The sequence below is a fragment of the Oenanthe melanoleuca genome, chromosome 1 (assembly GCF_029582105.1).
Source record: "Oenanthe melanoleuca isolate GR-GAL-2019-014 chromosome 1, OMel1.0, whole genome shotgun sequence".
Lineage (NCBI taxonomy): Eukaryota > Metazoa > Chordata > Aves > Passeriformes > Muscicapidae > Oenanthe > Oenanthe melanoleuca.
In genome coordinates this window covers 72,408,326-72,436,324 of record NC_079333.1, presented here as the reverse complement: position 1 = coordinate 72,436,324, position 27,999 = coordinate 72,408,326, and the positions used below count along the sequence as shown (strand labels likewise).

Below are 27,999 nucleotides of genomic sequence, written 5' to 3'. Positions count from 1 at the left end.
AGAATGCAACCACCACAGAAACAATGTTTTCAGTCAATGTCTTGTATGTGCCAGTCCATATGCAGGAGCTTCTGCAAGTCATTCCTTACACTGCATTGCTACGTTTTCCTTATGAGAGAAAGGATCAGCTATATTATGCTTTGAGTAGTCATAATTCCACCTCTATAAGATGCTGACCTCGGACAACTGGAACATCATAAATTGCTTCCAACACTCTAGTATTTTTCTTTTTTTGTTTGTCTGCAACCACATAACTCTTCATCAAACTAATACAATAACTTTCAATACTTTTATTTAGGTTAAAATGGTTGCGAAGGTAGTTTCCCAATAAAGAAGCATATCTGAAAACTCTGAGCTACATTTTTTACATAAAACAAGATATTTAAGGCAGATTCCCTTTCCACCAGGTAAACTTGGTCATCTTTTGTTCTTTCATTCCTGGGCATTGCAATAGGGACATCTAGCCAAATAAAGAATGACCAAATGTTCTAACCATGTTTGGGCACATGCCAACTAGCACTCTCTCAAACAACTCCTGGATATAATTTGGGAGTCAAGCATTCCAGAAAGCATTTCCAACTCAGTGACCAAGATTATAGCTTCAGTGTAGGTCAGACCATGTCATGCTATATGTTCCCAAGACAGTTTCTGAACATGTTTAATTTACTAATGGAGAAAATGCTGCTGAGCATTTGCAAGTTTCAATTTAAGCAAAAAAAATTTGTGTTCAGCCTCTTGTATTTTGTATGTGGCATAACCAAGTTACACTTCCAAAACTCAGCTTGAAGTTACAGTGTTAGCTGGCAAAGAAAATCTCTGGCATGTAAGGCTGCACATGGGCTTACTGGAGTCCACTGCCTAGATAATGGGGTAGCACTCAGGGAGCCTTGCTAGTATCCAGCTATAATCCCAAATGAAACAAAGATGATGATAAGGAAATTAGCCAAAGGGCCTCTGGCTGCTGTTGGTATTCAAAGGATGTGTGTGGCTTCATGATGTGGCCAGATAGAGTCAGTGAGTGGGAATATAGTTTGAGGGAAGTGAGAAATACTCCATTTATTGAAAGATGCAGTATCAAATGACAAGCAGCCAAAGGGAGAAAGCAAAAAGTATAAAATTCAGGGTGGGTTTTTCTGTAATCCCAGACCCTAAACACAGGGTGCTTGTATATGCTGGTGTATACAATCAGAATCTGCAACATGAAGACAGCATGAGGAAAGCATTTCACAGGACACAGGAAATTGTTCTCTCATTTCTGCCCTGTGCATAGAAAAACTGAAGTGTACTCACAAATAGTCTTTCCAGCCCTCAGCCTTCTGAATCCTGCAATATTTATGGTGCAAACTTTATGAAGCATAGAGAAGCTTTTGAGTACTTATTGCAGATAAAAGGCATGTCACTTGCATCACATCCACACTTATTTTTCCACATTTGGGTCCAAATGGAGATGCTTCAGCCTCAGTCACTCTGATTACCATGTGAAAGATATTGCTACTGCATTTTCATACTGTGTTTTTCCTAGGAAAGAACAGTCTAGCAGCATGTGATTAACTGCCTTGTTTAAAGATTAGGGTGTCCAAGAAGTCAACATACAAGTTTTTATATTGCAGCTTCCTCTCTGATCAGGGAGGTCAATGCACAGAGAGATACAGCTCTTCTGAAACTGATACGTTTCCTCCTGCCAACAAAAACTAACAAATATCCCCATCAACACTCCCACCAGAACCCCAAAACGGCTCACACGGCAATGAACAGGAATTGCAAGACTGTGTAATACTGCCACCTGGTGATAAGCGTCACAGAAGCGTTTTCTGACTCCCAGCATCACACAAAAGCCTTTTGCTTCCTTTCAGGTGCTCTTAATCGGCAAGGGCCCATCAAACGTCACTTATCCAACTTTCAGTTTATCTTGAGCACCTCCGCTTGTGCTTAGAAGGGAAATTGCTGAGGTTTTCAAAGTTATCTTCTCCTTCAAAACAGATTTCTAGGTATGTCGTGGATAGACATAGCCTGTCTTGATCCAAATCCCCATCACAACTCTATATGATGATGTCTAGAAACTTTAGTATCTTTGGAGAAAAAAATCTGAAATAATATTAGAAATTATCCACTAGACCGTCCCTCTCTCCTCTTTTTAATTTTTTTTTTTTTATTATTATTTTCAGTCTTTGGGGTGTAATGTAAAAATAAAAAATACATATATATACAAAAAACCCCAAACAAACAGAAACAAAAACAAAAGGCAAAATAAAAAAGCCCCAATAGAAACAAAAAAAGAATCTTCCAAGAAGTTTCCTTCTCCAAGATGGAAAAAAAGATTTCTGTAGTACATGATCTCTGAGTCCTTCGTCTGATCTCTGTGGGATAGAGGTGAAAAATGAAGAAAAAATATGGCAAATGGTAGATCAGGCTCAACTTCTAGCACCTTTATCTGGCTTGCACAGCTTTCTATAAGTCTGAAACTTTCTTTTATAACTGACCTCCAACTCCTTAGTGGAAATCACAGCAAGCTGAGAACTGCTATCACTTTCTGGTTTGCCACTATTTCAGACAAAACCTTTCTTGGATTCTTTTCAGAAAGCCAACCTGGACCCTTTGAAGCTCAAATTCAAGAACTGCACTTTTTAATGTGCTGCTATGAGAATTTTTTAGAACAATTCAGTCCTCTTCTTTGGGGATTTTTCTTAACTCTTTCTTATTTAACTATTATTCTATAAGCACCTAAAGGCATGTAATCAGTGGTTCTTCCCTAACATACAGCTGGCCATACAAAGATTTTATGTTTTCCCATTGTGTATTCATAATATATAGGAATTGTAATGATTCTTTTTTAAATTATCCTCCCAAGATCAGTGAAATACTGGTCCTATCATCAGTTAAAAGTTCAGTTGGGCTTCTGGAAAAGGCTGAGAGGAATTCAGGTTTAGGGCTGAAGGGATCTAAGTAATTTCACAGCTGAGGCTGCAGCAGAATTACATCTATTACCTCAAATCTGGCCAACCTACAACAGTCACAGCACAGAAGAGTCACTAGCACTGTAGGTGAGAGGTTAGAAACTCATACTCACTTTGAAGTCTCTGTTTGTGACATCCATGTCTCGCACTAATTTATCTTATGATCTTGGATTAAAGTATGTTAGGAACTGTAATTGCCATGAGAACTAGGAATTTTAAGCTATAATGGCAATCTGTGGCAGCAAATGTCAAGACAAAAATAGTTCTCCTAAACCTCAGCAGAGGGAAGGATCTGTTGGCCTTGCAGTCCATTTGCAACAGACCAATGACTTTGTAAGAAATATGAGAGGGAAGAAAAATTGTTCAACACTGTGACAGGTTTCAGATGAATAAACTGTAAATTCAGAGGGAGAGTTGAGGCAAAGTTGCTGGAGTGTTCAAATTAAGAATTGGCAAAAAATAAGGGAATCATTCTTCGGCTGTCAGAAAAAGGAGATCAAAATACAGATTGGTCAAAGCAGCTTGTTTGACCAGGGGGTCTAAGGGCACCTCACATTGAAGTGGTTCAGCGAGAAGCGTGTACCTACAAACTGCCAACACTGCATGTCATCTTATGGAAAAAGAAAAACTGAAATAGAGTAAGAATTGTACTGTTAAGAGAAGACAGAGATGGTCCACAGCAGTGTAGTCACACTGTGGCTTGCAGACCATTGATGGTGAGTGAAATACCAGAATCTGATCTGTAAAATAATTAGCAACCCTGTACCCCCTGCCATGGTTTTGTGCAAGCATAACTGAGAATTGACAAGCATTAAAATATTTGAATTTATGCTTGTAACATAAAAATTCACATGCTATAAATGTATTTTATTTAAATACAAATGTTTTTAGCACAATTATCATCACCTCTCCCAACTGCTAAGAAATAGTAGGATGCAAGTTGTCCAATCATTTTATAAATACATTCCTTTTATAAAGCGGTTGGGAACCCCAAATTTATAGCAAAACTGTGGGCAAAATAGGAGCTTACACTTTCTTTTGAAAGGAAGACTCTTCAAAAGAGTCTTTTGAAAAAATTTGCTTGGTCCTCCAGCAAGCAGGATTTGAGTTTTCATTCTTTAGTATCACAGAGTAGACCTATCATTTAACCTTAATCCTTTCAGAAGGCCCAATTTATCAACCTAATATGGTATAGTAAATTCTTGTTGACAACTGCCAGTTATCAAAATTATAGTAAGAATAGCAGTATATCAAATGTGAATAACCACTACAGGCAGTGTGCTTCTGATTTAACTTCATTTAATGTAGGAAATCAGGATCAAAGAAACAAAAAAAGGCCATGTTTTCCAGACAGAAACCTTTATTACAATTTAATAGATAAAGATAACTTTCCCTAGGTGCTAATTCTGTGTGATTACCATATGGTAATCACTTAGAACTGTGACCATTTTATTTAATCTATAATGCTCATTTTATTTCAGAGACAAAGCTATTCAAAAGAGGATGCATCAAGATAGCATTCATCCAGCACTAATCCTGTTGCCTTCTTTTTTTATTCCTTTCTGTGTCATCAGCATCCCATAATTTGGAGCTGCACATTGCTCCTTCAACAGGGCTAGAGAAGAGGGGGGGAAAGCTTATCCCACTGCTCTTCCCAGCAGAAGGATAGAGAAGATAGAGGTAGCAGCAGCTGGCACATCAGTGGTTAAACGATTTACTTTTCTTTAACAACACTTCATTTTTGCCCTCAAAGTTTATCTACATTAAAATATTCCAAATGTAGTGTGTTTCTGTAAGTCTAATTATATGCAGCATGCAAAAACATATTTGATAATCACATTGCTAATTATGTGCAATCACTTCAATACACAGGTGCAAAGCTCCAGAAATATGCACATTTTAATCACCTTGTATATAGACATTAACCACAACTTTTCATTTAAGTGTACTTTTCATTCAGTGACTCCTTATTTTTCTGGGACTACACTTCCTTGGATTTTTGACTTGCTATTGCCAGAGAAAGAAATATACTAGGCTACTACAAATCTGGAATTTAATTTATATATGTATGCTCCAGTGCTAAAAAAACCTGTAATTCCTTACTTTTCCATGGTTTATGAATATTTTAAAGCACACATTTTATAATTTATTGATGGATACAGCATGTTGACTTCAGAGATATGGGAATTATATTTTTTATTTTCCTTCTGGGAGCTTTAATTCTCACAGTGTTTCTTTTGTATAAATTTGTCTGGAAAGTCATGTATACGTGCAGGGAAATGTGTCTTCTCCAGTATGGATTAAATTTGCAGGACCTTCTTAATGGTTTCAAAACAGAAGGTCATAAAAATCTTGAGCAATAATTTCACTTTCATTATATTTGTAGTAGCTTGTGGCTGCACTTTTTGCTTCACTTTCACTTACATGTAACTTATTTTTAACATTGATTTTTAAAGTTGCTTTCACAAAATGGATTGCAATTATTTTTGTGTGTAAATCATAAAAATTGAAAATTTTATATACTCAGATTAACTAGAAAGGACATAAAATATTAATTTGCGTAATTCAAAAGTAATATTTCTACTTTCCCTCTAAAGATATTTAGCATAAAATACTGGAGGGAATAGCTTTAGATTACTTGTCTGTAAGTATTGTTTTCCACTTTGAGAAGTGAGCTGAAATGACCCTGATATACAAGAAACTCATCTACTGTGCTGCTTCTAACATTAACAACAGGACAGACCGATAGAAGGGACACAGCAAAACCAAAAAGCAGCAGTGAAATTTGTTCCACTGGAAACAAATCTGTCATATTTCACACAATAAAGCAACCAGCTTGTTCTGTTTCACTTCAGCTGCACAAATTTTTAATTAAAGTAAATTACACTTAAGAGTCACAGAATAGTTGTTACGGGTATTACACATGCCAGCCACCGTAACAAGGTTTTAAAACCGTTTGACAAGGTTTTAAGCCAAAAAGAGACTCTTTAAATTCAGAAAAAAAGAGTCCTTTTCATAAATAGTGCTACAGCTTAAACTGAGTGCCCCCCAAAAACGACCCTGAACAAAGAAATCGCTGGGCAATTATACCCTTACAAGTTTCCCATTCTTCATGCAACTGATTGGACCAGTAGTAATATTAAGCTCATGGTAAGCACAACATGAAGTACAGGGAGATCCATCTAAATCTGAGGAAAAGCTTTGTTACTGTGAAGGTGACAGAGTACTGACACTGGCTGCCCAGAGAGGTCATGGAGATACTCAATACCTGCCTGGACATGATTCTGTGCACTGGGACTAGGTGAACCTGCTTTAGCAGGGATTTAGACTACGGGATCCCCAGAGATCTCTTCCAACTCCAATCATTCCATGATCCTGTGATTCAGACTGGGGTCCTCCTGTTCTTCCTTGGGTCCTTTCACAGTCTCTACATGGGCCATTTCTCTTCTAAGGTTGCAGCTTCTGCTGATGATTGCAATTTCCTTATCTTCTGACTTGAACTGGCTCTGGAGTCTTCTTTTACTTGACCCTAATGTATGTTAAAAATATCTAGGTGAAGGTTCACAGCTTGCAGCGTACAACTTCATCAAGTTTAGCTACTAATGCTAAGCAAATTGTGCAAAGCAAGTTCTGTATAAGTAGCACACCAAATCACACCACATAGTTCAGGCTGGATGAGTGCACTGGTGGCCAGCTTGTTCTACTCATGCATAAAGCAGGACCAGCTTCAAAGCCACTTCAGGTTGCTCAGGACCTTGTCCAGTCAGGAGTCACAGCACAATAAAAGTCAGGTGTAATTCCATGTCATCACTCTGAAATTAAAAAAAAATGCACAGGGGTTTGGAAAGTCATTTTGGTTTGGTGAAACATTGGAACACGTTGGGCAATAGGTGGTGGTTGCTCCATCCCTGGAAATATCCAACATTTGTGGAGATGGGATCTGAATAACCTGATCCAGTGGGAGGTGGTCCAGCCCATGGCGGGGGGGATTGCACTAGATGATCTGTGGTGGTCCCTCTCAGCAAAATCATTCTATAATTCTGTGATTCTTACAAGAAGTGCATTATAGTTTTTGTTCCTGCAGTAGAGGTGCACTAGCAAGACATTCAATGGGAAATGAGGAATAAACACGAGGTTTGTCTGCCAGTTGCTCAGTCACACAAAGCCTGCAGGCCAGCTGGTCCTGGCATCCAGCTCTGCTGTGACCTGAATGCTGCTCCATGCAGAACCAGGAACAGGGAGTTACTGCACAAGTTACCTCTTCAAGAGGCCATTGCCTTGCAAGGCAATGGTTTCTGCTGAGTCTGTAATTCAGCCTGAGCCAGGAGCTGCTGTCAAAGAGCCCTGCCTCCCAGCATATGCTATCACTGGAGGACTCTGGATGGTGCAGTCTGCACCCTGAACAGGTGGAAATACAATTACAATTCTGACCCAGTTTTAAAAGGATAGAAGAGTTTGTTCAAAGAAAAGCTACACTTGGCAGTAAGTAGACAGTACATCATGGTTCTGCAGTCCTTGCTTCTGTCAAAGGTGACTTGGTTGAGTGCACATTCAGGACTCACTGGCTAATTTCCCAATCTATATTTTATTAGGCATCCTGGAAAGGATTCAGAACTCTGCTCACTCATCTGACTAAAAAGGAAAAATCACTAATATACTTTGTCATACAGGTACATTTTAGCTTTATATTTTCCACCTTTTGATCCCTACATGACAGGCCTACAGTTCAAACCCTACTACCCTATTCTGGGAAATAGTGTATTTTCTCAGTGAATACACCTGTACCTTCACACTAAAGTCTCTTTTGGTCTGATGTGTCACTATGTGGCCAGAATTGTCTTGAGGATTTCACTGCACATACCATCTTATCAACTAATGTAAAAATACTCAACTTTGTGTATTTCATTTATAAATATTTTGCCTTCTGAAGTTATAATCACTGAAACAGTTACATGTGACAATTCATGTCTAAAATACAAGTATGTGGCTATTATTTGAATCATCAACAATGGTGATTTAATAACCTTATTGTACATTTTAGGCTAAGTTATATATCATCAGCATATCACCTGTGTTTGTTTCACTGTGCACGCAGAGAAAGAAGGAAAAATGTTCTTTTTTTCAACACCCAAGAACTTCACAGCATGTTGTAAATAAGAGGTTAATTGTGAGCACAGGTCAGCTGACAACCAAGATTGTTAGTTGGCATCAGAAATGCCAACTCATGCAACATGATGAGCTTGATCCAGGAATAATAAACTAAGATTTAGCATAGACAAACTCAAAAAACCCCTGCAACATTGTAGAGAAGTCCTGCTTTTATCCACTGGTGCAGTTATTTGCTCAGATTTGGCATGGTAGGAGCCAGGGCAATACAAAAATCAAAACAACCACACTGTTTGTTGGCACAGCAGAGCAGTGGCATTGCTTATGAGCTTGAGCTGGTGTATCAAAATGGAGCTGCATTCCCCATTATGACCACATTTTACTGTTCTCCACTACACAGTACAGACATGCCCAGAGTTTTGTAGGAATTTTGTTGACCTGGTCCAGGAAGAATATTCTCCAAATCTCTAAGGTGGATAATTTTTAAATAAGAGGCTGTAACTCCTATGTTTATTTCACAAACCAAAATGTTGCTTCAGTTTCCTCTTTTTCATTTTTTTTTTTTCTTTTCAGTAGAAGTTGGAAAGAGAAGCATCTTGGCAGCAAGCCATTTACTATCACTGCAGCTATATGCATAGGCATGGCAAAGCAGCATAAATTCTTGTTGCTAGAAAGTTGTCACTGAGCAGATTATGTGAGCTGCTGAAACCAGGCTTATGTTACTTCTGCACCAATTTTTCTTTCACTGGCTCATCCCTGTAAATCAAAATGAAAAGTTAACAGACTATGAAACATATTTTGTATGGTCTGCTCCAGAATAACACTGTATTGAGATATGCTAATCAAATAACCATGGCTGATCTATAATGGAATGGACAAAAAGTGATGCAATACAGCATCCTTAGTCTTTTCAGGGAAACACCTCAAATGCCTGTCATAGCAGTGACATTGACAGGTTCTGAAGAGATTGGCCTCCAATCTCACACAAGATAAAAGGATGTCAGCAGCTACTGCTCAGGAGGCTACCAGTTAATAACCAGTAACAGGAATATAATTTGATTAGTGTTGGACATTTATATTACCTCCAAGTTAGGGAGAAAGGGAGCCTTTCACCATGAAAATTGCTTTCAATCTGTTAAGAAAATAAAGTTTTATTTTCAGCTAACTAGATAAGCTGATGAAGCTCAACTTATTTTTACTTATTGCTACTGTTTCTATAAAATAGACATAGCTTACTGTGACTTATAAAACATTTGCATCTTACTGAGAAGCATTCATTAATCACTCCCTCTATTCACACTGAAACTGCTATGATAATCAATTCCTATTTGCACAGCTGCGAGATGAATAATTTTAAATTTTGGCTCTAATTGTTTTTCTGTTCTGCTGAAAAATGGTTTGAGAAAGGGTTTTTTTCACACATATATATGGAATATATGTACAAGAATGGCCAAGAGTTATTTGAAATAGTTAATTACATAAAATTCTGCTGTAGAAATGAAGATTAAGTCTGCTCTTCATCTTCTAGGTCTGCATTTTGCTTAACAGATTAAAATCTGCCTTTCTCAAATATACAGAAACAGATTTTTTTAAAGTGTGTACTGGCTCTTCATGGCTAGAATGTGATTAAGGTACCAAAGCAAAGGAAAAAAACTGATAAATATGCAAAAGCTTTTATAAGGAATGCAATGTTCTCTTACAACATTGTATTTTTTTCCAAGGAGCAATCCAAACTGCATCTTTAGATTACATTGCCCAGAAAGGCTGTGCAGGTGCCAGCCTTGGATTTTTTTTCAACGCTTGACTGGATCTCAGATCTAACCTTGTTCTGAGCTGGAGGCTGGACTAGAGACCTTCTGAGGTCTCTTCCAACTTGATTTTGCCTATTCTATGATCTTAAATTTGAGGCCCCAATAAAACAATAACCCTAAATATGAGAGAGAGCGATCTCAGCAGAGAGACTCTTTCTGTCTAACAGAGATATCTGAATTTAAGAAAAAAAGGATCTTTTCTCAAGAAAACTACCAGATTAGCTATTTTCTGTAGTTCACCACAGACTAATGATCTGACCTTTGATTCACAGCTACTATTTTATCTTGCCACTGAATTCAAAGCTAGTTATATTTCCATAGCCAGTGCCAACAGATTTTATTTATCTTCTTGTATGACAAATCATAAATTGTCACAGCTCAAGATGAAACAGGCACAAGCTTATGAGTTACCATTTAAGCAACAAAAGCAGACTCTGCAGTATCAATATAAAACAAAGTAACAGAGCAACTTTATATAGAAAACCAATTGATATATCAGGGTAAGGTGGGTGCATCCATCATCACATTGTATCACACAGAGATGTGAAAAATGCATGGTAAATGTATCTACATGGGGAATGAGCTATGTACATCTCAGTTTTGCTTGAAGAAATATCAAAAGAGCACCTTGTAACTCCTTTAACCACAGGATTACTTGGGTTGGCATGTTTTTTGGTAGATGGCCAATATAAATCAGCTATGGCCTATTCTGTGCAGAACAAGTGCAGCATGAGCTCTTCTAAGTTCATCAAAAGCATTTTGAACTTTGCTATGGAAGGGTGGAAGTGTGTTTTATGAGTTTACCACATGTGTAATTACTTTCTATGGATAGAAGAGTTTGGCCTCATACCTGGGTTATTAGCATAGAAAGACAAGGGGACCAAACTTACTCATCCATACAGTACTCTGGCCATGCCATTCCTGTCACTAGCAGCAGCAGCAACTCCTGAATGGTCAGTATGAAAGAAATGAAGCTGCTTAGACACTGTATCACAGCCTTTCCCCATAGAGCAGATGCTGAATTTTGTTATTTCTAATGGCTTTACACATAAACCAAGAGAAATACTCCTGTGCAGAGGTGTATTAAGGCTGCACTACCAGTTTTCGATAAGATTTACTTAACCTATTAACATTAGAGTTGGCATCACTGATGTGACACACAGTGGTAGCTGGAAATTATCTGAGGTCTTACAACAGCAAAAATATGTGTGAATAAATCCAAAAGAGATCAACCACAAAGACCCCAGGCTGAATTTACACGTGAATGACCCTCAGGAGGTATTTTTCATACTTTGACATTATAAAGATCCAGAAGCATGTTAAATACAGGCATTCTGTGAAGGCAAGTTTCTGTGCCATAGTTTAAGATGAGCACTAACCATCCAAACTATAAAATCTATAGCCTGCTCCCTGGAGTTACGCCTTCGCTGGCTCCCACCACCCAGAAAGCAACTTTGAGCAGTCAGGAGATGACTGTGTGCTAAAGACATTAAAGTGTATGTAGCAGCAAGGCATTCCAGGTTTCAGCTTCAAATTTCGTGAGTCATCTCTTGGAAAAGGCAATACCCCTTATTTTTAACACAGCTGGGGGATTCTTCCTCCAATGAACAACTATGCAGAGCTGCTGTGTATCCCACAACACAGCTCCAGCAGCACCAGCCTCTCTTAGGTCTAAAAAACTGGGAGTGGAGCAGCTTTGTTGAGGAAATGGAATTAACTACGGAGATTTTGAACACAGAAAAAAAATCGGAAATTAGACAACACGAGTCTGAAAACTCCAAGGTAAGTTAGGCAGAAGGTAGAGGCAGGGTTCCTCATGCTCATGCTTCTTGAGGGAAAAACAAATACGCAGATACAAAAAAAACCACATCTAGAAATAGAAGTTGGTTTGGAAAACTTGGTGGAAGGAGAAATTAAATACCTCCCTCTCAGAGGAACAACTGTGTGTGTATTTTGTCTGAAGCTGCTCACCCAGAGTAAGACTTGCACTACTGTTTGTAGGTGGTGAAGGCCGAGGGAGCGCAGCCCGCCAGGACCCGGTCAGCGGGATGTGAGGGCAGTGCCAGGGCAGGCGCCATGTCCCTCCTCAGCCGCCTGCAGCCACCGCCATCCAAGCCTAGGGCACCCTATGTAAATCACACTCTTGCACTAAACAACTCGAAATCCCCCCAAAATAATAATAATTTTAAAATAACGGGATCGCCCCGACGGCGGCGGAGTGGGGCGGGGCCAGGCGCGCCTCAGGACGGAGGGGCGGCAGAGCCGCTTCTGCGCCTGCGCACTCCCAGCGCTGCGTGTCACGACGCGGGCCGCCCCGCTATTTATGCGCCTTAAGCCGCTGATTGGCCTCCGCGCTGACCAATAGCGTAACGCGGAGGCGCGGCGCAGCCAGTAGGAGAGCGGCATGGCCGTGTGGGCGGGGCGCACGCGGGGCAGGGCGTCCCCGAGCACCGCTGCTCCTCATGGCGGGCTGGGCGCTGCTGCTGCCGCCGGCGCTCCTGCTCGCCCTGCTGTGCGCCCGGCCGTGCCCCTGCGGCACCGCTCCGGCCTCCTCCTCACAGCCCGTGACCGCCCGCCTGGCAGCCAAATGGCCGGCGACCCCGCTGCTGCTGGAGGCGAGGTGCGTGCAGCCTCCTCCTTTTCTTTCTTCTCCTCCTCCTGCCAGTGGCCGCCCTGTCCCGGCCGTCTCCTGGGGAACAGGAGGGCGACGGACCCCCTTTCCCTTCGCTGAGCGGAGAGGGCCGGCAGCTTTTCTCTCTGTCAGCGGGTTGTTAAAGTACTTTTTGGATGCGAGGCTGAGCTGCTTTCTCCCCTCGGAAAGTGCTGTGGACAGTGCTTGCAGGGCTCTCCACGCTCTGAGGGAGCTGTACCAGCGGCTTTGTATTTAACCTGCTCAGGCGTATTGCAGGTCGCAGGGTTGAGGAGATGTAATGGGCCAATTACACAATCCCTGCCTTCCACTGTGTAACATCTTCCTGTCCCTAACTAGTCTGCACGTTAATTAACTGATTATAAAGGTACTAGTCTAGATTTGAACCTGTAAGAGTGAAACACGGTGGAACTTCAAAAGGCATTTTTGGCTTGTAATCATAATATCAGCCTGGAGAAATGAAGGCTTTGGGGTGACCTGATTTCGGCTTCCTGGAGGGAGCCTTTCTTACAAGGGCACGCAGTGAGAGAACAAGGAGAAATGGCTTCTAAGAGTAGATTTAGACCAGATGTACAGAAGAAATTCCTTACTGTGAGGTAAAGAATAGGTTATCCAGAGAAGTTGTGGATGCTCCATCTCTGGCAGTGTTCAAGGCCAGGCTGGATGGGGCTCTGAGCAAACTGCTCTAGTGGGAGGTGTCCCTGCCCATAGCAAGGGATTGGAACCAGATGATCTTTAAGGTCCTTTCCAAGCCAAACCACTTTGTGATTCACAATAGAAAGGGAAAATGTTTTCCAGTTTTAGATGCTTGTGGCTCCCCTGCCCATTTGGCTTATATTTGTCTTGTTTTTAAACTTACTTGCTGCTGTTTGGAGAACGTTCGTGAAGTGGAGAACTGCAAGCTTCTGTAATCAAAGGAGAGGCAAACTTCCAAAGTAAAGATTAGAAAACAATATAGTCATACTAGCAAGTGGAACTTTTTGGTAGATATAAGAAGGGGGAACAAAAGCAGCTGATGTTCCCTTAAGGAAAACCACAAACCTTAGAAATGTTACCTGTAAATCATAGAATCACAGAATGGTTTGGCTTGGAAGGAACCTTAAATACTGAGTAGTTCCAACCCCTCTGCCATGGACAGGGACATTTTCCTCTAGACCTCTGAGCCCCATCTAGCCTGGCCTTGAACACTGCCGGGGATGGGACATCCTCAGCTCCTCTGAGAAACCTGTTACAATGCCTCACCACCTTTACAGTAAAGAATTTCTTCAGAATTTCTAAATTTTGCCTCTTCCAGTTTTGGAAAAAAACCAGAAAAGTGGAAGGGTGGTATTTGATATAAAATAAACCTTACCTTTTATGCTTTGTACGGATTAACCCATGTTTAAAAGCGTGTCAGAGATTGGTGATCTCCCTCCATGAACAACAAAGTAGATGTCCTTGATGAAAGCCTGTAATTTAATGAAAAACTATAACCTGATAGAGAGTGTGTTATTGTATAGTTAGCTACTAGTAAATAAAATTTGTATACTGAATTGATTTCATTTATAAGTGTATATTGGACTGTCTGTGGAAAAATAAAGTGAACATTTTGGGGGTTTTCCATAACAAGAGAACAGTCTGCATACTTTACAGCTCTGATTATTGAGTTTGGATGATAGTACTTTGGTCAAAATATCTTTTGACCAAAATACAGCTCTATTCAGTGTTTATGCTATGGAGATGGTTGTTAGTCATTGAATATATAACATTTGGTTGCTGATGGGTATTTATTATTTTAAACAACTGAAGGTTTTTACTGTGGTACATCTTTGGACACAATCAACCCATAGACAATTAATTTTTATTTTTAAACAGTGAGTTTATTGCAGAAGATGGTAATGAGAAGTTTTGGCAGTTCTTGGAAACTGTGCGGGAGCTAACAGTTTATAAGCAAGGAGGTGAGTTAAACAGCATGCTGGTTTTTAATATATTATCTTGTGCTGTATTTCACTTTGAGACACAACATATTAATTAGTTCCAGGCAGGTCAAGCCTGACTCTTCCATTATTGCTTACTAGGTAGGTTTCTTTCAGAAAGTTTTAGCATATTTTCCCCTAAGAGCAATACTTGCAGAAGAGTTTAAAAAAACAAAAGGAAGACAAGATGGACTGAACTGCTCTTATAATATGGAACAGAAGTGTAAAGGTTAAGCCTACCTGCTTACATGATTTGCCAAGAGCTTATAGGATACTGAGACTTCATGTTTTCTGTAAGATGGATGCTTGCAGGGCGTAAAATCACACAAATAACTAAAATGAGAATGCTAAGAAATGTTAAAGGAAAAATTTAAAGAATTACCAGAAAAGGTTTAATACTTGTACATGGCATGGAGACTGTTTTCTAGCCTCAGTACTGATGTTTTAGGATAAAGGTTTATCACTGACAAAATAGGACTAAAAAAAGCCATGCATAATTAGACAGAAGAATATTAAGTTGTTAGAAATTTGGAGAGAAGACCAAAGCATAAAATTCAGCAAAAGAAACATAAAAAGCCACCCCAGAAGAAACCTTGGAGAGCAGCTTACTAGAAATGTCCATGGTAATGGAAAACTGGGAGACCTACAGGGCTTTATACCAGGTTGGGCAATGTTAGACCTGCTTGGTTGGTCAACAGATGAACAAGGTGAAAAAGGCTTCAAAACAGAGTAAGGCTGCTTCATTTTGCTCTTACTTACAGAATAGCACAACTCTTTAAGCATGAGTGCAAGAGCCTAACACTACCACTGGAAGAGACTTAAGGGAAATTGAATGTTAAATTAATAGTCAAAAGATAAAAAATTGTATAAAGGTCATGCAGAAAAGGGGCAGTGAGAAGTGCAGGTACATTAAAGATGCTGTATATGGGAGAGAAGACTTGAGAAACAACATGTTTCAACAGTTGTGACTGAATACAACTTAAAAAAGATTGTGATGTGTACGTGATAATGTTATTTGAGTGCTCAGCAGCACTCCAAGCAGCCAGTAGACTTGAAAGATTAGTAAGAAGGGAACAGGGACATACATGGTAAACATAATTTTGCTGCTTTTGATTCCATAATGTGCTTTATGTCAGATAAAGTGTGATTTTAGTCTTTACTAGCTCTCTGTGTTTTCCTTACAATTTCTTAAGAATGGAAGAAGTACAAGCAGAAAATGTACAAATACTCTGATTTTAATTGTTGAGTAAGAACTAGGAAAATTATAAAAAAACACCCAAAATTTCTGTGAGATGGTGATCTCAAGGTCAGAAGTATGTACAAAACCAGAGATGGTCACTGAGAAGAGAGTGCCCAGGTATTGAGTGCTGCTAGAAGCCATTCTGTATGAGGTGTGTGCACATGGAAAATGGAAGTAGGTGCAGAATTTGACCTGTGCTTAGCTGCTAGTAGTGTTTATTGAGGCAGATGCTGTTGTCCATTGCTGTTTAAGGTCTTTGTCAGCACACAGGACAGTGGCATGTGTTACTTGCTCCACAAGGCTGGGAATGACACAAAACTGAGAGGAGAAGCTGGAAGGTAGGACTGTAATTAGAGGGACCTTGGCAGGCTGGAGAGAGAAGGCCAACAGAAACATTGGGAAGTTCAGCAAAGGCACTTTACATACTCCCTGCATGTGGGCTGGAATAATCTCAGCAGCAGCGTAATCTTGGTGCTGACCGACTAGGAAGTGGTTTCTTGAGAGAACAGGGATCCTTGCAACACTGAGAAGGCCAACTCAAGATTGCAGCAGCAAGAGGATAGCCAACAGGTCAAAGAAAGTGTTTATTCAACTGTATGAGGGATACAGTGTTTTTTCCACTTGTAAGACTGAATCTGGAGTACTGGGGCCATGTTGAGGCTCCTGTGAAAAGAGGGACAAGAGTCCATCATTGAAGAAAATCTAGGAGAGGATCTTCAATGCTTAGGGAACTGGAGCAGACTTCTGAGGAAAGGCTGAGAGAGCTATGAGTGAATCTGAGAAAGGAAAGAATAAGGAGAGACCTTGTATCTTCAGCTTCTTCAGCATTAATAGAGAAACGTGCAAAGGAAGTGGAACCAGGCTATTCCTGAAGGTACACAGCAGTATGAAAAAAGCAAAGGGCAGAAGTTGAAACATGGAAGTTGTGGTTAGATACCAGAGAAGATGCTTCTTCCATGGGGTAGAGTTAACACTGAAACTGCTCCAGGGGGCTCTGGAATCTCTATTAATTGAGAAAATTCGAAGTTCTAATGCATGAGACCTTGAGCAGCCTAGTCAGGCCTTGAAATTCTATCTCTGAGTAATTGTTTGGATGAGGTGACATCCAGAAGTTACTTTTAACTTACTCTGGTTTTTTTTCTATGAGTGGTTTACATGCAGTTGGCATTGCCTTGAGATAAGACTGCTGTATTAAAAGATGTGTCAGGGTTTTGTTTTTTTTAATCAGCCATCTCTTGCTTGCTTGGATGCACTTTCTAAGGAGTTTGAAGCTTTAATGACATTTATTATTAGTGACACAGATGTCTGTTGAAATTAACTGTTAGTTAAATACCTACTTCACCTGGATAAACTCTGTGATTGAGAATAAATTCTGTGACGGAGAATAAATAAATTACAGTCGGATGATCTCCATGACCTATCATGCCAATGAACTGTTAGATGCTGGCAGTTGGCAACCTTGAGACTGTACTAAAATGCTACTTTAATTAAGCATAATGAGCAGTTGATGTGTGCATTGATCTGTATGGCCAGCACACACCTATGACAATAATGCAGGAAATTTTGAAGTTTTGGCACGAAGTGGCTTTCTTAAAAGTGGAGTCGTAGTTGGGGTAGTCTTAATCCAAGGAAGTGGATGCTCTTCATAAACAGGAAGTCTGCATTAGGTGTTTATTGTAATAAACTTGTTAGCTTGAGTGAAGAATCTGGTACTGCAAGACTGCAGTGGCACAGTTTGCAGTGACGTGTGTAATAGTTTATCTCTGAGGAGAAGCTGGTCCTCTATATGGTGTGGAATGTGTTCAGTGTTAGTTGCTGCATGTCAAGATACATTGCTGTAGAGGGATGCTCATGATGTGTTGAGACTGATGTAGCAACAACTACTTCAGTAAATTAAAGGATCTGGATGAAAAAAGGATTGGTTGAGGCAATTGACTTTTCAGTTGTTCTCTGGGTGATGCCAAGAGCAGACAGGATGAGTAAGCAGGAAATAAAAGCTGTGATTGTTTAAATAGAAACATTTTCATAAAAGATAAAGAATTCCTAGATTTGAATCTGAAAATCTAGATTTAAAAGGAATTAGATTATAGACTTGTATCCCAATATACAGTTGAATGTTTCAGAAGAGTCATAAGGAGTTAAAGCTAGAATGCAACTTTAAAAATCAAGTAGTGTAGCTTGCTTTTTGTCTTCTAAATCCTCTCTTGGATGATTTTCAATCTGGTTTTTTTAATCAGTTCTCAGGACTATTTTTAAATTTAGAATAATCAGCATCTCTTGTTAATTTGCTAATTTAAAATATTTAGCATTACTGAATTAGGTTTATTAATGGTCTGTTTAGCTGTGATATTTGTAGCAGCTTAATGGATTTGGTAGGAATTATCTACGTGGAATTTGGTTGAACATTAGTGATGTATTTGGTGGTTTTAACTTTTTTCTTTTTTAATATGACCTCAAATAGACTTGGGCAGCATCTTGATTATACCATATGGGAAACATGATGAGGGTAGTGATTGGATACACTGTATTGAATTCATGTCTTCAGGGAACATGGACAACATTGTTTATATCTATTTAATGTGCAACATATTTTCTGCCAGGCTTGTGAAATACTTGGAAGGGCAGATGATGCCATTTTGAGCTGCAGGTGTGTTATAAAGAAACAAAAGCAGCAAAAATTTCATATTAAAAGCAGCACTTACAAAACACTGAAGATGGCATTTTAAACTTTCTGGTGCTTTTATATCCCTAAAGGTTAATTTATGATCACCGAGGGAAAGTAAGTAGCCAGTTCCCTGCCGACTAATTATCACTTGAGTGTTTACTGTCTTCCCAAGTGCTTCATTTTATATATTGAATTTTCAGCAGCCTCATAAATATATATTAAAAACCAAAACAAAACCAAAGCACAAGCACATTTTCTCTATGGAAGCAATTTTCTCTGAAAAAAATGTAACAGTATATTTCATATAAACAACAATCATGCAAATTATTTTTTGCAATCTAGAAGACTACACATTATTCACAACTAAATTAGACAAGTGTTTTTTATGTATACAGTTTCACAAACTGATTTCTATACCAATAATGCAATAAAATAAAGTGTTCCCTCTTTACTGGTATCTTGCTTGAATGACACAGAGATTTGACTAGCCAATGATTGCCTGAACTGTTGTTACCTGAGATCTCTAACTCCCTAGCTGATCTGTGGATCCAGACATTCATATCTATGTAGTTGGAACAATCCTCATACATCCATCCTACCAAGTAATTATTCCAGCACACTGTGTTCTTCTGATTAATTATGTTCCTTATGTTTACTTTCCCTACCTCCTGTGCCTCAGTACTTTGAATTCTCTTGTGGGTTGGCAGCATATATTCAGATTAATTTTCTGCTGTGGATGCATGAGGTCTGAGGAACTGTGCTGTAATACTTTCTTTTGTGACTGCCTTGGTTTTTGTCTATTTTAATTATTTTTGGCTTACCTGTGATAAAAGATACTTCTGTAAATTGAGGATAGTAAATGTCAACATTTCAACATGAGTCTGCTTAGGTGGCTGTTCAGTTATTGCTGTAGCCAATCTAATCACTTTGGCTACTGGAGTTGGGAGAGTTTTTCAGCAGACAAATTAAGGCATCTTCAGAGTGAGCTTTTCAGGTTTGTTGGCCACTAGGCTATATTTCTCATGACCAGGATGAAAGTATGCAGATGTGAAGCTCACATATGTGCATTTGGATGTCAGTTAATGTGAATTCTTATTTGCTTTTAAATTGACTTTGTTAATGATTTTGTGGTAATATGCTGTCATGCAGGATTTTATAACCAGAAAAATCTGGTTCTTGTAACATCCTGAGAAGCTTAGTATGAATTCTACTATTTTGGCAATGTTCAAGTGAACTTGGAGAGCAGGTAGTACCAAATTTCAGTGATTCAATGCTATGTGAAAAAAATTTGCAATGCTCAAAGCATAGTTCTGATTAACTGAAATTACCTCAGCTGGTTAGGCATGGTGCTAATAACACCAAGGTCACAGATTCAATCCATGTACAGGCCTTAAGAGTCCACTTAAATTCAGTGTAGTGTTGAACTTGAGGATCCTTGTGTGTTCCTTTCTTCCTTTGGGTTTTTTTGGGGTTATTTTTGTTTGGGTTTTTGTTTGTTTGTTTGTTTTGTTTTGTTTTTTTACTTATTAAAATCATAATTGTCATAATCATCCTCCAGGAAAAAAAACTATCAGCTGTTTTAAGCACAGCAGCGAAAGCGCAGATGAGATTTATAAGACAAAAAAATTAAAGACTTGTGGTAAAAATATTTTATTGAGGCAGTAGCTTTGGGATTCTGTATTTAATGGCTCTTCATTGTCTTCAATAGGATGTTATTTGGGGCTAAGTGGAAAGGCAGATATTTCAGTTTTTATTTTATTTTTGTGGAGATAATTTAAAGAAAATTTGAAAATACAGTTATTGGAAAAAAGTTTCAATCTGGAAGGATTTGTTGCTTCCAAATTTTTATATTCACTGTTTTGAATGTGTTAAGCTAGATTTGTCTCATTCAGAATTATAGAATGGTTAAGATTGCACAAGACCTCCAAGGCTGAGTCCAATCTTTGACTGATTGCCACTCTCAATTAAACCATAGCACTAACTGCCGGGTCCAGTCACTTCTGGAATACCTCCAGGGATGGTGACTGCACCACCTCCCTGGGCAGCCCATTCTAGTGCTCAACCACCCTGTCAGTGAAAGAATTCTTCTTGATGTCTTACCTGAACCTCCTCTGGCACAGCTGGAGGCCATTTCCCCTTGTTCTGTGGATACTTGGCAGGGAGAAGAGGCTGACCCTGACCTGGCTACAGCCTCTTTTCAGGTGGTGGTTATAGAGAGTGATAAGGTCTCCTTTGAGCCTCCTCGTCTCCAGGCTAAACATCCCCAGCTCTCTCATCTGATCCTCATAGGACTTGTGCTTGAGAGCCTTCACCAGCTTTGTTGCCATTTGGGTTCTTCCAGCACTATGTGTAGGTGTAGAGATCATAGATAGGTTTTTCATCCATTGAATTTAATGTAAGACAATTACGTCAAACATCAACAATTACATGTCAGGATTAACTCCTGCTGGCAACTAAGTTGCACATGTCCACTCTCTGTCCTCTCCAGTAGGATGAGAAAAAAGGTAAAACCTGTGGGTTGAGATAAAAGTCATTTAATCATTGAAATAAATTGAAATATAATAATAATAACAACAGGAAAAAGATAGGAATAAAACTTCTTTCAAGTGTTGCACAATACAATTGCTCATGATTCACTGGCTGATGGCCAGCCTGTCCCCAAACAGAGATGGACAACTTCCAGCCAACTCTCCTAGTTTATATACTGAGTGTGGCATTCCATGGTATGGAGTGGCTCTTTGGACAGTTCAGGTCAGTTTCTCTTGGCCGTGCTCCCTCCCAGCTTCTGCACCTCCGTGCTGGCAGAACAGGGGAAACTGAAAAGTCCTTGACTCAGGGTAAGCACTACCTAGCCACAGCTTAAAGCTTCAGGGTGTTATCACATTGAATACAAAACACAGCACTGTACCAGCTACTAGAAAGAAAATTAACTCTACCCCTGCTGGAACCAGAACATCATATAGAATTCATGGGAAGGAGCTTTCTTGAAATGAATATTATACACTTGACTAATGTTAGGGTTTTTTTCTAGTGACTTGCAGCAAACTCAGCCTTTCTAAATAATGAGTTTTGAGGAGGAGAAGGCAGAACGGAGATACTAGAGGCTTTAAGAGCAAAAGAAGATTTTTTTTCACAACCATGACAGGGTTGTAAAGAAAAAAATGAGAGGATAGAAGCTGCTTAGTTATGAAAATTGAGTATGCCTCTAGAATGACAATTGAATGTTAATTATTTCCAACCAATGTTCTGTATTATCACTTCTGTCATTTCCAGACACCATCCACCTACTTTTTTACTCAGAGTCCTAATTTTGACCTTGAAAATACAAGATATGCAGGGAGGGAGAAGCTATTTCACATGTTGTATCCATTCTCATACTCTTGTTTACCATATATTTTAAGGAAGAAATAGAATATATGAGATTAGCCCAAAGAATGGCACCTTTAGAAGATGTTTATTTATGTAAGTTGCATGGTTGGAGTGTTTCAAAACTAAATGTGAGGAAATTATTTGTAAAATAATGCTCTATTCAGGAGTCTCCATATAGGTTTTTCAAGAGACATTATTGTTGAGTGGGTTTTTATATTGCTGAAAATGATTTTGATATTAACTAGTGCTATTGAGCTCTCCTTTGTTGTTTTGTTTTTTTGTTTTTTTGTTTTTTTTTTTTTTTTTGTTTTTTTTTGTTTTTTTTTTGTGATATTAGGCCTCTGGATTCATAAGCAAGGAAACAGTTATTAGTGGACAACACTGAAGACTTTTAAATTACAAGCAGCACTGGCTTAAATGCTTGCTTATTATGCAGTGTTGGTGGATATGCCACATCATTTAGGGCTAAATACTAAAAGTTTGTCTTTTCTTTGATTTTTTTTCCCCTCTCTTCAACAGATTCAGAGTACTCCTATTACAATTTAATCTTGAAGAAAGCAGGACAATTTTTATCCAATTTGCAAATCAATCTATTGAAGTTTGCACTTTCCATACGGGCTTATTCTCCGACTGTTCAGATGTTTCAGCAGGTGACAGTATTGCTTGATATATTTGATACATGGTTGAATGAGGTATTTTGGCTAAACAGTGTTTGTTATTACAGTTCAGTAAAATATATGCCAGTATTATTTGGAATCAAACATGATAAAGGTGATGTTTTATAAGCTGGTTATATTGACAGGAACAAATATTCATGTTCAGTTGAATAGATAGCATTCCTTTCAGGGTAGATTTTTTTGGTAATTGTTCACTTTTTAAAACAGGTGGTGGGGATTTTTTGCATTGCTTCAAATGATCCTGTGGCAATTCAGACATTCCCAGAGTAGGATATTTCTTGTAGCTTCAAGTAATTTATGTTGTTATTTACTGGATTTCTCATCTTTCTTATTGTTTTGGTATTTGAAAAGTTGAAAAATTAGAAAAACCTGCTTTATTAATGAAAAAGTGAGAGGGCATAATTCACTGTGCCTCTAAACCTAAAATTGCTTCTCCTCCTTTTAGCAATGCCACCTTTATGATAAAGTGCAAAATCCATGTTTTTGAAAGGTAATAAGTGTAATAAAATTATGGATTTTGCAGGTATTCTCTGGAGGAGTATCATAATCTCAGACTCATGTCTTTTTGTGTTTACCTTTCAGCTGGTGATTCCAGACTCACTGACATGCAGTCACATGATTCCTCCTTCTTATTGGAATAGCTGAGTAGAGTTTTTTAAAAAGGCAGGGGATGGGAAAGAATCAAACATGATGCTATTTGTTTGGGATTTATTGGTTTAGAAGTCTAATCTTCAGATGTTAACATGATTGCTGATAGCAGCCAAAGTTAAAAATATCTCAGAGTACAGGTTGTGATTTCAGCTTGTGAAGGAGATTTCTCAGTCCTGTCTTTACAGAACATAAACGTACTTTTCATTTTCTGGAGTATGACTGCATTTAATAAACAAAGTCTCACAAAGGTTACAGGGTCTTAATCTTTTATTTTCTTTTTTTCTTTTCCCCCCACATGTACCCAGTTTTGAATGGGCTTAATTAGAAACACAGCATAATGGCAGCTGTTGAGTTATTTTAATCAAAGGGATGTGAGCTTAAGTGCAATCAAAGCATTCTGGTTGAGTATAATTGTTGAAATATTAGATTGCAGCTGATGAACCTCCACCAGAAGGCTGCAATGCATTTGTGGTTATCCATGAGAAGCATACCTGTAAGACTAATGAAATAAAAAAGCTGCTGAAGAAGGCTACTAAGAGGTAAATATAATTATCTGGTTTAAGAGGAAAAATAGACTACTAAAGAGCTTAATACTATGAGAGTTCATCAGTTATGAATCAAAGTAGGTTTTAAAGTCATAGACCTTTGGTTCTCTAATCACATGGACAATTTTGTATCTTTTCCTTTTTTTTTTTTTTTTTTTTTTTTTTTTTAAGGAATAGAAAAGTTTAAGTTACAGTGTACTTTCTATACAAACTTACAATTTTGTATGTCTGACACAATTCTTTGCTGACTGACCTTTCTCTGTAGTCAGTGTTATTACACTTGAGGGTTTCTGGGTTGCAGGGGCTTGGCATAGGAGTAGGAGTCTACCTCACCTGGCATAACCTTTCCTCACCTTGTGCTAGACTTAGCACCTGTCTACCCTTTCTGCAGATTTTGTCTTCTGGTAACTAGAATCAGTCCAGAATTGGAGCTCTGGAGTAAAATGTGTAGAACTTATCAAAATAGAAGTAACAAAGTAACAAAGTAATAAAAGCATAGTATCTACTCTCTAATTAAAAAAAAAAAAAAAAGAAAAAGTGTTTTCTTTTTTGTTTGTTTGTTTTTTCAAGGCCTGCATGTAGTATTCTTTTCTTTCTTGGTTTTTTTCCCCCCTGCAATGGTCTTCATAATATACATTTGTATCCATACCCTCAGCCACTTCATGGAGATATGCAGAGCTGAAATATGATTTAGGAGGGTATATTTCTTGGATTTTGCTTTCTGACAAATATAAATTGTGGGGGAAACCCTGAAAACCTATAATTTTGTCTCTTTGGAGTTGGTTGCTTCTGAATCTACATGCACGATTCGTGGTGTATTCTAAGTCCATTGATACAATTACAACCTATTAAATCATTGTCTTTTGCTTATTCAATAGCCAAGGTTTCTGTAAAAACTGCTCACTGTCTAGTTTACAATGTCTCATTTTTACCAATTATATTCTTCTAAAAAATGCCTTTTTTCCTAAATAAAAGCCAAAATATGCTACAGACAATTTAAAATGTTGAATTCTTGTGGCCATATATTAAGGCATCATGAGACCATAGCATTTTATTACAATTGCATTTTAAAGTAATTAACTGGATTCAGCCCATTGTCCTCTCTGGAGATATTATTCCCAAATGTACAGAATTCTGGAAAATCACAATACTAAACAATAGAATCTTGAAGTATTCAGAATTGAGAGAGTTAGACTTTTAGAAATCATTAAGAACTTGCAACAAAACTAAAGTTTCTTTTATTTCATTTGTCTTCTATTTTCAGTAGCTTTGCAGTTAGTCACATTACACCATTCAGAGTTGGAGGGACAAAAATCTTGATAAATTTTTTCCTCCTTTTCACCACTCAATAGTAGTTGTGTGACTTAAATATTTAGAGTACCTGGAGCTGGGCTCTGAGAAAAACATGCTCACATTCACATGTTCAGGTAATCATTCCCACTGTTAGTTCCATTTGTACTCTGGGTAGCAGATGCTTCACCTATGCTGCTGATATTTAGGCTAGGTAATAATGATAGGGCTGTGGTCCTGGTCTTTTTTTTCTACCAGGTGAACAAATGATATAAGGGACAGTGTGCTGTGTCACAGCTGGTTGTTCTAAACCAGTCATTCTTTTTTGTGAGAGATCTTTTTGATTGATTGACTTTTTTTTTTTTTTTTATTTCAAAGTATTTTCCTTTGTGTTCCATGCTATGTCTTCTGTCTGTCATGACTCTTAGAGTTCAGCCAGGTCAGTTTAAGCTATGTTTTCAGTTGTTCACCATATTTGGATGAGGATGCTAGAAATGCCCTGATTTTAGGGACTGATAATTTCAAATCTCACTGGAAGAGAAAGAAGAGGCTGCAGCATTCTTTTTGTGTGGATTCATCATCTCAACCCAATATTCAGGAAGTCTCAGGCTCTTTGGACTACAGAGAGCCCAAATACTCTACATGTCAAGGTTAAGGTTTTTGCTTCATTCAGTCCTTTATGCAGCAGCGACTGTGATTGTCTTTTGCACTTTCAGCCATGTTGCAATGGACTGTGTGGCTCTAACTAGGTGTATTTTGTGAGGAGGTGCAATGGCTTCAGAGCTCAAAGGCTCTGGATGTGTCAAAGAACACATGGTTAAATGGTTGGGATTGATTATCTTGCTAACTGTCCAAAAACACAACACTAAGATTTCTGGGGCTGTCTCTGTGAAGAGCAGAAGCATTCATTGGAGTCACATTTTGCTCAAAACCATCAGTGCCTTACATTTGCCAGTACATGTTTGCTGTCTTCTATCATGTTTCTGCATCCTATCCTGGATATCTAGACAAGCATATAGTTGCCTGTACTACCCTAGTAACTGATTAGCAAGTGCTGAGCTCCACATCTGTGTAATTTTTTTTATCTTTTTCTTTTCATCTGCCCAACTGTTCTTCCTTGTCTTTCAGGCAGCCTTCTTATGAGCATCTCTTATGGCAGGAAATTAATTGCCTTTCAGTTCTAAGAGCAGGAGAATCAATTCCTTGTCACTACTATTCAGTGTTGAAGAATAACAGAGAACAGAGGCTTATCTTGGATTTACAAGGGCTGAACGCTTTAATTTTCAACCCAAGGTCATTAGAGGAGCTCTATGCAGTTTTATTTCATTGCAGCACTTAATATTTTCATGAAGCATGTTCATTGTGATATGAGACTGTCACTATTCAAGGTATGGCAGCACTCAGTAACCACCTTAATTGGTTGGTTCAAGTAGAGTGGATAAAGATAGATAGGAAAAGAGAATCTCCCTTAGTTGAGGTTTTCCACTCTCTCCATGACAGTGGCAGCTCTTGCCTCTCTGGTTATGAGAAGGAAGTTGCACAAGTCACACACATCCCACATGTATGCTTTCATTGGGGCAAATCTGGATTAGTTCTTCCACAGAGCTTTCTCATTCAAGAGTTGTTTCAGACTCCTGGATCTCACCTTTTTGGTATGCCTTGTCCTGAGATAGCAGTGGGAGAGCTTGCCTGATATTTCTGTGACCCCTGACTAGCTGCACCCAAGTTAATTATTAAACTAGGCCCCTCCTTTTATTTCTGCCTCAAAAATGAGGTCCTTGATTGCATACCTGCCAAACTTACATAGGACATTGAAGTTAAAACCCTGAGTAACTTCATACAAATTGTTCCTGCTTGAAGTGAGAGTTTGCAGCACATTACCTCCAAAGGTTACCTTTGCAGTGTAAATTATTCTGTGGTTTTGAAGATTTTCTGAAGATCTGCATCCCAGAAACTGTGGTGTTCTGCTCAAACCTTTCCAGTATGGCTATTCAGTGAGTGTCTACCACACACAGTTCTGTACTGTGTGTTGAATTAGAGTTTTCTAACTTGTCTTGGGGAAGCTTGGAGACAGTTTACTGGTCTTTTGACCATCAGTGCAAAGGCAACTTTGAAGAAGTGTGCTCACCAAAAATTAGTACGTTGAGTGTATTACTGAATCTTATCCTCTGTTATTTCTCCATCTTTCCTAGGTTTTATTCAAAAGATTTTTTTAGCCATCTAATAAATCATTGCATCATAACTTTTCTAGTCATGCTTTTCAATTAAGAGGGTAGGTAGGCAGTCAAAATTTGCAGAATTAGCTAAATTAGCAGAGCTTGACGGTGTCAAAATAGTATAACCTCAGTTAGTTTCCAGGTTTGTTACCAGCTTTCTCAAACTCTACAGAATCTCCCTCTGCTATTCTGTTACTCACTGATTGCTCTGTGCATCTCTGATAGCTGTAATGTATCATTCAAATTAAAAGCTTCAGGCTGTTACTGTTGCATAAAACCTCCAAATGCTATGCTTTTCTTATGTTTTGTGTTGTGATTTGATAAAATATATTTGAATTATTTATAGTTGATGCTGATTTTTCAGTTTCTTATACTTTAATTTATGAATTTGTTGTTCTGGGTTTGTTTGTGAGCAATCATGATTATTTTCTGATGATTTTAACATGGCTTTTGTATACTTCTAGCATATAAACCTTTACTAGTTTTTTTAATTTTGAAGTAGAAAAATGCCACTGTTTTAATTAATTTTCTGACTTTATAATTTCACAATTATTTGTTTTAAAACCAGACCTAGGCCATATCTTTTTAAGGGAGACCATAAATTCCCAACTCTCAAAGAGGATGGCCCAGTAGTTATTCTATATGCAGAAATGGGTACAAAAGACTTTGTCAAATTCCATAAGATTTTATCTGAGAAGGCGCGAAAGGAGGAAATTGTTTATGTTCTCCGGCATTATGTTCAGGTATGTAATTCAAATCAACATTGTTTCAGTAAATTGTTAGTACTCTGTCTTTGCTTTGCTTGCTTTTTGGCAAAACACATTTTCTACATTTATTATTGTATTTGCCTGAATTATGTGCAATACATTT

General features: G+C 38.4%; 1 protein-coding gene across 3 annotated transcripts in view; it reads left to right on the top strand.

Moving 5' to 3' along the window:
• The first annotated feature begins 12,298 nt into the window (after nucleotides 1–12,298).
• Nucleotides 12,299–27,999, top strand: part of UGGT2 (UDP-glucose glycoprotein glucosyltransferase 2) — a 74,758-nt gene continuing 59,057 nt past the window's right edge. For 2 of the 3 annotated variants that reach the window (XM_056496434.1, XM_056496448.1), the window contains exons 1-5: nucleotides 12,319–12,491; nucleotides 14,376–14,458; nucleotides 22,270–22,400; nucleotides 23,505–23,617; nucleotides 27,698–27,872. In XM_056496434.1, the coding sequence (XP_056352409.1) occupies nucleotides 12,334–12,491; nucleotides 14,376–14,458; nucleotides 22,270–22,400; nucleotides 23,505–23,617; nucleotides 27,698–27,872 (660 nt within the window). In that variant the 5' untranslated portion in view covers nucleotides 12,319–12,333. Of the gene's footprint in view, nucleotides 12,492–14,375; nucleotides 14,459–22,269; nucleotides 22,401–23,504; nucleotides 23,618–27,697; nucleotides 27,873–27,999 lie in introns of all 3 variants that reach the window. The other variant, XM_056496442.1, reaches the window with a different exon arrangement.